General features: G+C 39.3%; 1 protein-coding gene across 1 annotated transcript; it reads right to left on the minus strand.

Moving 5' to 3' along the window:
• Positions 1-1,512: 1,512 nt before the first annotated feature.
• Positions 1,513-4,577, minus strand: ndufa4l2a (NDUFA4 mitochondrial complex associated like 2a). The gene is made up of 4 exons (XM_028452490.1): positions 4,392-4,577; positions 3,312-3,397; positions 2,455-2,515; positions 1,513-2,323 (listed from the first exon to the last, which is right to left on the minus strand). The coding sequence occupies exons 1-4, from the start codon at positions 4,431-4,433 to the stop codon at positions 2,267-2,269; spliced, it is 246 nt and encodes an 81-aa protein (XP_028308291.1). The 5' UTR covers positions 4,434-4,577; the 3' UTR covers positions 1,513-2,266.
• Between the last annotated feature and the right edge of the window lie 6,763 nt (positions 4,578-11,340).

Raw genomic sequence — 11,340 nt, forward strand, 5'->3', positions numbered from 1 at the left:
GGCCTCTTCCCAATAGCACATGCCTGAAACACTTCCCGAGGGTGGCGACCAGGGGGCATCCAAAACAGATGCCCGAGCCACCTCAGCTGGCTCCTTTCGACGTGAAGGAGCAGCGACTCTCCTCCGAGCACCTCCCAAGTGACTGAGCTTCTCACCCTATCTCAAAGGGTGTGCCCAGCCACCCTGCAAAGGAAACTCATTTTGGCTGCCTGTATCCGCGATCTTCTCCTTTCGGTCATTACCCAAATCTCATGACCATAGGTGAGGGTAGGAACGTAGATCGATCGGTAAATTGAGAGCTTTGCCCCCCGGCTCAGCTCCCTCTTCACCACAACAGTTCGGTGCAGTGACAGCATCGCTGCTGACGCTGCACCAATCCGTCTATCAATTTCACGCTCCATCCGACTCTCACTCGTGAACAAGACCCCAAGATACTTGAACTCCTCCACTTGAGGCAAGAACTCTCCACCGACCCAGAAAGGGGAAGCCACCTTTTTCCGGTGGAGAACCATGGCCTCAGATTTGGAGGTGCTGATCCTCATCCCGGCCTCTTCACACTCGGCTGCAAACTGCCCCAGCGCACGCTGAAGGTCCTGATTTGATGAAGCCAACAGAACAACATCATCTGCAAACAGCAGAGATGAAATCCTGAGGTTCCCAAATCGGACCCCCTCCGGTCCCTGGCTGCACCTAGAAATTCTGTCCATATAAGTAATGAACAGAACTGGTGACCAAGGGCAGCCCTGGCAGAGACCAACATGCACTAGGAACAGGTTTGACTTACTTCTTTTTTTTCCATCATGGTTTTCTCTTTTTCTATCTGTACTGTGTATAACCTGAACACTGGAAAAACATTATTTTTTTTATAGTATTCGGAGAGTTATGCTTGTATACTCTGTGTTTTTTTATTTTTATTTTGCAATTTTCTTTCTTGCAACATGTTTTTCCCTTTTTCTATCTGTACTGTGTACAGGCCCATGTATGTATATATATTCCTGTTTTTCAATTGCTGAAAATCTGCAAATCCCCCCTTGTGGGATAAACAAAGGACATTTCATTTAATTGTACTTACAGGAAAAAACCTCAGCGATGCCCAGCAAATCTACAACGACCCTCACTCAAGTGCCAGGAGGGTGATAGAGAACAGCTCCAACAGACTGGCAGCACGATGGCGAATCCTGGGACGACCGATGGAATTCCACCCACAGAAAACTGAAGGCTTGTGTAGCCCTGCACAATTATTTAAGCAGCACAGATGCTACCAACTCCCCAGCAACTAGTTCCATCCCTCCCAGATTCACAGACTCCTCTACACACGCGGGAGTGATCCTGTGAGTGGAGGGCAGTGGTAGCAGGCCACAACAACTTGTTGGACATTGGCTGTCTCAGCAAAGCACGAGCTCGATCTCAGGTCATTGTTCCTGACACCACAGGGTTTTGTTCCCTGGCAGGAGAATATAATCATAAAAGGTATTCTGAACAGGAATGAAGAAAATACAGGACTGCAGTGAATTTGAAATACAAAACTGTTTTTATTGCAATACACTGTAACAAATAAAAAACAAAAATGCTAAAAAAAATTGCACTTCTTTGTGACCTCTATTCTATATTCTCATACAGCCAGTAGCGGAAAAAATCAGAGCCGGGCCGGGGGTGGGGCAAATGACTGGGCTCTTTAAACTTAAATGATAAAGCTCATAATAACATAATTTTACAAGACTGGTACAGTGCCCGTCGGAAGTATGCATTTACGTGTTCCAAATAAAAGTTGTCATAAAAGATGGCGGAAACTGTGAATCAGAGAGGATCGTGGAAAATTTGTGACGTTGGTGCAAACAGTCTATGCTGAGCAGTGACACCAATTACGCGGAGAAGTCCTTGAGGTTGTAAAATCTGAGCTTTGCATTTAATTGGCGCGGTGGACTCCGCGTTGCGGGTGTCCGACCAACTATATTTGATTGAACTTTGCAGTACAGCAGTATAATAATGTTAGAACTAAATTTAGCATGAGTCCTTATAGAAAGTGCAGGAAAATGGGAAAAGATTATAACACTGAGATTAGTTTAAACTGTGGACAAGAAATTACAATGAAGTGTGCTTGAGCTTTGTCTTATGCTAAACCCACATAAACTGACATGTTTGTCTTAAATTGTTTAAGGATAATAAGATGCACATTTTAAATACTCAATTCAATCCCAATATATATTTTTGATCTCTAAAGTTATATTCATAAGGGGGGTATTCTTGCTCTACTGGTTGGTGGTATTCAGAAGTCAGGGCCCTCCTTCTTCAGGTCTTTGTAATCAGTGGTGATGGCAACAAACTGAATAGATGGAAAACAACAGTTTGAACCTTTTATCTTCATATTAATGTTTGATGAAAACAATTGTTAATCAAAGCTTAGTCTTAAAAACAGGGTTTGTTTACATCCACTCAATATTTTTGTGCTGTTACCTTGTACTGGTATGTGGGGTCAAGTTTATTCCATGGCTCTGGGTTGCTTTTCTTATTCCAGCTAAACACACAAACACATTAGTCTCGTTTTTTTGAAAAATGATTAAATCAAGTTTTACTCCATTGTGAGATGAACAAAACGATGTAGGTAAAAATGCAAATGACAATATTTTACTGACATATAATATTACCTGAACCTCAGCACAATGCTACCCCCATTCCTGGAGGCACCACTGTTAATATGACTACAATCACTTCTTACTGCGTGACAGAGGAGTAGTTCTCTCTAAAATAATTTAAGTAGTGGTTAACTCATGTAAGCTAATCTATAATAATATCCCAAAAAATGGGAGGTAGAGATTTCCATCGATCTAGCTGTAAAAGGCTGTAGCTAGAAGTTTTGTATGTGTATATGAAAATAAAAAGTTGAGCTTTTTTAAAATTAACTTATTTCTTTATTTGTTTTATTCTATTTATAAGACGGGAAGTTGTAGAAAACAATTATCTGAGAAATAAGGTTGTTTAAAGAAACATCTAGTTTTCTCATTGCCAATTAAAGTACCAGTACATTTTTCCCTATACTTAAAGGATAGTATCATTATATATTTAAAAGCAAATATAATAAAAAATAAATAAACAAATAAAACAAATTCCAAATAAACTGTTTTTCTATCAAACATATAGTCTTTGGCTATAATAAATCATTACAAGTTGTAACCCATATCTCCTTAACATTTTGGGGTAAAATATACAAGTGCTAAAACATTCAAAGCATGAAAAAAAAACCTAAATGGTCATGAACCTGCAAGGGAGCACACATTCCGCTTTCTTCCCTGTAGCTTTGATATGATACTTACGTAACATGAGGTCCTCTGGCCAGCCGGATCAGATACAGGGTGGCCCCACCCATTCCCAAACAGATGAAAAAGAACTGGGGGATGAGCTGCACAGTCAAAACACAAAATCAGTTAGTTAGGTTCATCTATTTACTGTTATACTTAAATTTTGGTTGTAACATAAAGTTAACCACACCAACATATCATCCTCTTGTGCCCCAGTAAATGGATTACTGGTAATAACCACCTATGTTGATCATCTGTATGACATGTAGGTACATGTCAGTAATCAATCATCTCCAAGAATTTGATTTGTGCTTAATGTGTTTGTGTGGAGGCTGCCTGTTTGTCTAGGATCCTTCATGAATGTTTAACTACCATGAGCAGCTGACCTACTGATTGTGAGGATTAACTTTTGCTGCGTCATTCTTCGTATATGAACCTGCAGCTGACTCACATCACTGATGAGTGTGTGTGCACATGAGTGAAACACTGTAGGAGTAACATAGAAGTACCATTCAAAATAATTTGTTTTTTAATCTCTCTTTATATACTTCCATCAGCTATATGGTGTGATTATGCATGTGTCGCAAATATAACACACCAAACAAACACCAAAAACAAAAACAAAAAACCTAATATAAAAAGAATGAATAGCCTGCAATAGGCAGCAAGAACGATTTGGATCCAAACCAGTCACATGTATGCTCCCCATGAGTAGTAGTAGTCTGAGTTTACAAGTCCCAAGAAGTTTTCTGTTGCCTTTTCAGATGTCGAGGCACTGCAGGAGTCATGGATGGGTTTTTGGAGGCATAAGCCTTTCTTAGTTTGGCTCTGTTTCAGAATGAGCCTCTGAAGCAACTTAACCTAATGAATTAGAGCTGGGTCGAGATTAGATGTGACTAAATTAGATTTCTGATAATGTCTTTGCTTTGAACAACTAACACATCAGAGGACGATCCCTATGCCAACACTGCAAGTCACCATCAGGTTTGCCGATGCACAGGTGTAGTGTGTTAAGGAAAATCTTTTTTTTTTTACAACTATTGCAGGTATTTAAAAAATAAAAGCATTATACAGAGCTGATTGATTATTACTCACCCCGGGATGCTTCCTAGCATGTTCTACGACAGTCCGAAACATCCCAACTCCAGATGATGCGACTGATGGTTGAACAGTTAGTGCTTGAAACTCTAGATTGAAGCAATAACAAGCTTTGCTCAGCCCTGTGCTGATGGGATTTGGACTCGTTGCTCTGTGCGTGTGAAGGGGGTAGGAGGGGGAGGCAGAGAGAGGCTGTGCACATCTGATAACAGTCACTGCTGCTGCCTAGTTGGCTGATTGGCTACATTGTGCTGGACACTGTGTCATAGTGCCTAATCTAATACAGGGTTGTGAAGAGTGATTCAAATCCTGATTGGACACTTTTGAGCTTCACTTCAGGACATTAAAATAGAAGAGGTTGCTGCAGCTGGGATCTTACAGGCCTTTGTTGCTCTGTTATCTTAGCTTGATTTGGAGACTTTTTGGTCTTTTGGGAAACAAACAGAGGAAGTGGAAAAGCAAACAAATACAAGACCTTTGGGAAATCTATCTGCACATGGGGCCCAATCAACTGTTCAAAGAAAATACAAGCACACTGAGAAGGGAACCTCAGAACATTAGCCTTTACATATTTTGCTTCTGAAAACAAACTACAGTAGATGTTCCAAGATCAGTGTTTCTTGATGCTTTCATTAATTTTAACTACTAGTCCAGTGGGTTCCAAACTTTTCTCAGTCTCTTACCCCTTCCATACCTGTCAAGTTTTGGATTTCAAAATAAGGAAAATTTTCTGGCGCCCACTACGATCCGTCCCGCCCGCTCAACCAAGCTCCAGTATCCCTTATATTTTAAGACAGGTGTACAAGAAATCTAAAATAGCCACTTTTCAACCACTTTCTATATACAATTATGTGATTAGAATTTTGTAGTCCTACCTTTGTTGACATTGAAATGCTGTGAACATTTCGACTAGGGCTGGGCAGTATGAACCAAAACTCATATCAGAATATATTTTCTCAAAATGGTGATATATGATATAAATCTTGATAATTTTATCAAATAAAGTCTGACCAGAAAAACAATTCTGGGTTAAATTTGCTGATAGAAAATGACACACAGGGACATTTATTAACAAACAGCTGCACAATATGTGCCACTCAATAATCCATCTAACTGAGCTTTACATGTTGTTCTGAGAAGTAAAAGCAGCGACTCCTAAAACTAATGTTTTGTTTCAAATGATATATGAAATATTATAGTTTTCTATATCGCCAAAATAGAAAACTCGATACATCTTGAATCTCGCTATATCGCCCAGCTGTAATTCTTAAATTATAAAACAGCCTAAATAAAAACATAAATGTGTATATGAAGCACATGTGTTTATTTAATATACTTACAGTTTATATACAAGTCAACACATTGCATATTTACTGTTAATACCACATTGCTTGTCTTTAAGTTAGACATTAACATTTTATTTTCATTACATATTTTCTTATAATTTCTCATGTTCACTCATGTGGTTCTCTGGTATTCACTAATTACTTATTAAACACATTTGTTACAGACTTTACAATCTTTAACACTTTTTTAAAGCAGTGTATATTTGTGGAGCTTGTGATTGGCTGATTTTTCATGGTGACTTACGTCGTTCCTTCCGCTGTGGAAGACGCTAAAATCTCAGTTATTAATCTTACAGAACGTGTAACTGTGTCCCATCCTGCTGCTCTTTATGAAGATAAACTCCGTGTCACGTTTCACAACGTATTTACACCAGTTCTTTGTTTTTTTCACCAGAATGTCTTCATTCATCATCTCTTTTCTGAGTTGTTTCTGGGTTTGTTGCCGCTGTCAGCACTAATCTCGCGAGAATTGACACTCAAGCCATTTCAGGTGGAAGTTCTCGCGATGCCAGTGACAGAGTTCAGTTTAGTAAGGCATCTTTTAAATATTATTACATTAAAATACGGGATATTTATGGGAAAATACTAATACGGGAAGATGGCGGGAAAGAGGGGTAAAATACTTTTTAAAAAAAATAAAAATAAAAATATGGGAGTTTCCCGGCCAAAACGGGATACTTGACAGGTATGACCCCTTCAGACATTTAACCTGAAGCCACTTCATCCAGTAACGTTAGCATATGCTAGCCTCATCTGTTATCTGCCAATGATCCCTTAATCAATTAGTTTAGTTGGGGATAATCCACTAACATGCTTTAATGCACATATTAATGGGTTTAGATATGCTGATAATAATATCCAATATAATTATTTAAACGTCTTACCATTCAAAAGTCCATCACAAACTGTCTCATCCATTCTATTTTCATTGTGCTGCAAAAGTCAACTGCTCACTTCCGAAACTATTGTGAGGCTTCATGAATTGCCATGGGCTATATGCACAGTGACACGTGACGTATTTCAAGTTGAAAATAAGACCGCTGACGTCTTTCCTGTTACAGCTTTCGGACAGTCAAACGGATGGAGGAGATGGATCAGGAACAAGTTTGACTTGGAACAGTTTGCTGCCTCAGATGAGGACATTAGGTTTTATACAAAGTAAGAAATGCTATCAAAACATAGCTGTAGCTATTAAAGAAGGATTAGTGCCTTGCTAAACATGAAACAAGAGGAGCAATTCTGAATAAAATTGTCCTCATTGTGTATTTTTAAGCCAATTTTATGTATTTTACTGTGCTGAATGTGATGCTGTTGTGGCCGTGTCAAAAAAACATTTCTGTCACTGCTTCAAGCCAGACAATAAAGTCTATCTATCGATCGGTCTGTCTGTCTGTCTGTCTGTCTGTCTGTCTGTCTATCTTTCTATCTATCATTGGGAAAAACTGTTTGTCAGTGAAAGGCCAGTAGCTTATAATCATTGAATCAAACCACCAAAAGATATTAACTCGGTCAAATAAGCAGCAAAACAGCCAATGTGCAGGCATGCAAAGGGTTAATGGGCTAACGTAAGGATTTTAGACGGATTCAGTGGTCTTTGGCCCTTGCGGGACTGCACCGCATGAGCCAATCACCTGAAGTGCGCATGAGCACAGAGTATCAAATTACCATCTAGGTGTGTCTGACGTCAAAAGCAAAGATAAATGATGGGCACACATGATCTCATGTGGCAAGCAGAAGGGTTCTGTGTGAAGTTACGGTGGTCCTGTGTTTCAGCTCGTAGTTATGAACGTGTGTGTGTGACTGTATGTCTGGTCTGTCTGCTTAGAGCACACCTTCTTTTAAGTGTATCTCGAAGTGTGTCAGAGAATGAATGAAAACAAAATAATCTAGTGTATAGTCAGAAAATAGAGGGGTTAGTATTGTCCTATCGAAGGAGAAGCTTGTTGGCTATTTGCTAGTTGTCCCCCCCCCCGTCGCCAAAGTTCAAGGCGAAAGTGATATAGCACTACCACCAAAGGCTGTGGTGAACTTTATGTTAACAATCTTATGGCTTGGTATCCTCAGGGTCTTTTTTTTTTTGTGAAGGTGTTCCAGCAGACGTGTGATCAGTCTGCGGTTGCTGCCGCATCGTTCAGGCAGTAATCGTGGCGTCCAACCCGCAACTCATTGGTGGGGGGAGTGTCCAACCAACTCCGACGCCCACGGGTTCTTGGCCCACTGGCCAATGAGGGGCACTACACCTAGATAGAGTCCAACAGTGTGTGTGTATGTGTAAATTATCTCTCTGTGTCTCTCTCTGTGTGTGTGTCTCTCTCTCTCTCTGTGTGTGTGTGTGTGTGTGGCTCTCTGTCTGTGTGTGTTACACGCACGCACAGGGTTTAGCACACGTCATGACCGAGATGAAAACAGGGCTCAAAGTGCTGCTAATATTCGTACGTTCAGCTGAGAGAAAGCCGAAACGCACGGAAAACAGAGCAGCTGACACACGTCCAAAATGAAAGCATCAAAGCCAAACAACCAAAGGGAGAAATCTGATTCCATTCACACGTTTAAACAAAATAAACACTCACCGAAAGCTTGCCGGTTTCATGATCTGAGTTCACATCATACCAAGATTGTATATGCGCATGCATATATTATTTGTTTATTGGATTCTTCTCATTTTCTATAAATTGTACTAACTTATCCAATAATATCCCACTGATATCTTCATCTGACTGTTTGAGCCCCATTATTAGTGTTTTACTCCCTGTAGTCTTCACTACAGTTTATTGGATTAGGTTAGCGTTGGGGTTTTAATCTATTTTGATATCGGTACAGAGGTGAACTCAGTACATGGCACCGGGGTGTTTCGGAAACTTTGTTTGCCTGTCTATCCTATGGTCAGGACCTCACAGGCTGTCCGTGGAGGTGCCTGAACAAAATCAAAGTAAATAATGACCGGCCATCCTAGATGCCTGAACAAAAATATAGGGAACTTATAATATTAAAAAGCAAAGAACTTGAAACCATTTGAGCCTCTCTCATGGCAGTCTTTTCACTGCCTCAAAACACAGAACAGCTGAAGGAAGAGTGAACCTCCAGAATGATGAAAATCAATACAGTGCTAGACTGGTTGTCTGTCTATCAACGCAGAGCGATATATATATATATATATAAAAAGGCATCTTTACCTTATTAGTCCGAATTGGTGTTGGAGGGTCAACCGATGGTTGGTGGTCCAGTCTCTGTCCAGGAAGCACACCACCGCAGGGCAGACTCGGAATCCCACGCCATGAAACACTGGCTTTGTCACGGCAAATTTGCGGTTGACCTCATTTGGTGACATGAATTATGCTCTGTGTTGAATGATGGAGTCCAGTCAGAGCATGATGATTTTATAAAAAAAAAGATTTATTATAAACTAAATGAAAAAGTGTAAAAGGAGAGTGTCCCATCCTCTATATTGGAAAGGCTAAATGAAAAAGAGTACAGGATGGTCCAGAAAGGTTCTTCCCTGGCTCCGGATATGCAGCACTGACCAACAGTTTCACAGTTTAAGCTTTATACAGATATGAGAAAAAGTCCCAACCCTGAAGGGAGAAAAAGGAGGGAGTCAGATGCTCCCAACAGTGGAGACGTTGGAGCAATGATATCTGTCCTGATGATGTGCGTGCGTCAGTTGGTGTGTGTGTGTGTAATGTGAATGTGAGTGAGTTCGGCCTTGAAGATTTCTGGTGTCTTATCTGTGTGTGCATGTGAAAGAAAGAGTTTTTGGTGTGAGGCTTCAGCAGAGACTGTCTGTTCTCTTAATCTAACATGACTCAGTTGTTCAAAGAGTAATGCAGTCACTGTGTATTAAAACAAGACAAATTGTACACATGAACACACATTTGACGATATGATGATGAATATAATAATTGCCATAACAAAGGCGTTTCAAATCAAAAATTAACTATCGTTTTCACGGATTTCAATGACATTTACAAGCGTTGGGGAAACTCCATGTTTCTTGATTTCTAGACAGGCCAAAAAAATGACATCACCACCTCCTTTCCTTCAGCCCGCCTTCATTCACAGACTACACAGTTTTGCTCTACTTACGCGCAGTGGGCGTGTCAGAAACCTGGACCGGAGAATACGCATAGCAGAGAAGTGCGTAAAAAGCGCTTAAGTCTTGACGGGAGAATAGACACCCTCGTGAATTTTGCACAGCAGGTAAGGAGACTGCGTCACTAAAGGATTTAGGGAAGCAACTCAATTACCACCGTTTGTTTCAGATCTTTGTGAATCCTGCTCTCAGCATTCTCATTCACATCTGCACATGCAACGATTTGCTGGCAAAAAGTAAATTTCCAGCAGCAGGTAAGGAAATAGCAAATCATATTTTAGCACACAAAAGATTTTACACATTTTATTAGGGATATTAGTAGATTGGGCCTTTAGTCTTATTTTGACTGAAACTTAGCCATGGACACAAATGTAACTTTTACTGAAAATGTACACTGTCTAAAAACTACAGAACTGTTGTTCTCCTTCAAACGTAACACACAGGGAAGCTGCTTGAAAATACAGTGTATTAATAGAAATAATACCAAGTTACTTGCATTTACACATGAAAGGTTTTCCTGTTTGATTTAATCCCTCTTGAATTTGAGCCAATTACTCAGGAGTCTCAGGCCAATGTTGCCACTGATTAGCACCAATTCACACCTGCTGTGGAAACTGCACGTACTAATGGCCGTGTTTGTGCCTTAGTGACTTATCTACTTGATTGAAAGCAGAACAAACAGGGAGGGTGACAGTGCTCAATTTAGCCTCCTTAATACCATTAGTGCACACGGGTCTGCTGGGGTTTCATTAGGAGCTATCAGGAAGCAGACCTCAGCTCTCTGAAAGCAGAGTGGCAGAAATCAAGAATTAGAATGTAACTATAACCAGTAGGTGATTTGTTTGGGGTTTTTTTTTTTAACAAGTGGGATGCATCTCATTAACCAATGAATTTATAAATATGGACAGCAAATGTCACTAGAGAAATGTAAAAAAGTGTATAGTGTAACATTTGTGTGATAAATGAGAGAATGAAAATGTGTCTGTCCTCTGACTGTTTATTCTTGATCAACACCCCAACCCCCCACCTGATATAGGTGGTGTGGTGCAATTTAATAGAAACAGCAGAAACTTCATTTTAAATTAATTGTTGTATTAATTCACTGCATAATATGAGCTTTCAGTTTAAACTTCCAGAACAAAAAAGTCATGCTTTTTCAGGATAGATTTTGAAAATACTTTAGGCCCACAAACAACAAGAATAATATTATTAATAATATTGATAATAAAAAATAATATAAAAGTAATTCTCCGTATTGAATAAGATTTTTTAATTCTCAATAATTACATGTTTTAGGTTTTACATTTTTAAAGAAAAACAAAATTCTGTCCTGAAAATATTTTCTTTAGGACAAAACAGAATCTGCACCACTTCAGGTATGAAATTAAACTCCCAATCTAATGCAATATTATTAATTATTCTTAATAATAATAATAATAATAATTATTATTATTATTATTATTATTATTATTATTATTATTATGTTCAATATGCTGGTCATTGTATTTTT

Source organism: Gouania willdenowi, chromosome 7 (assembly GCF_900634775.1).
Source record: "Gouania willdenowi chromosome 7, fGouWil2.1, whole genome shotgun sequence".
In the NCBI taxonomy this organism is placed as follows: domain Eukaryota; kingdom Metazoa; phylum Chordata; class Actinopteri; order Blenniiformes; family Gobiesocidae; genus Gouania; species Gouania willdenowi.

Coding starts and splice junctions, on each gene's coding strand:
- ndufa4l2a (XM_028452490.1), bottom strand. CDS start 4,433: ATGTTTCGGACTGTCGTAGAACATGCTAGGAAGCATCCCGGG. Junction 3,398..4,391: donor ATGCTAGGAAGCATCCCGGG/GTGAGTAATAAT, acceptor TTGACTGTGCAG/CTCATCCCCCAGTTCTTTTT. Junction 2,516..3,311: donor GCCAGAGGACCTCATGTTAC/GTAAGTATCATA, acceptor TTGTGTGTTTAG/CTGGAATAAGAAAAGCAACC.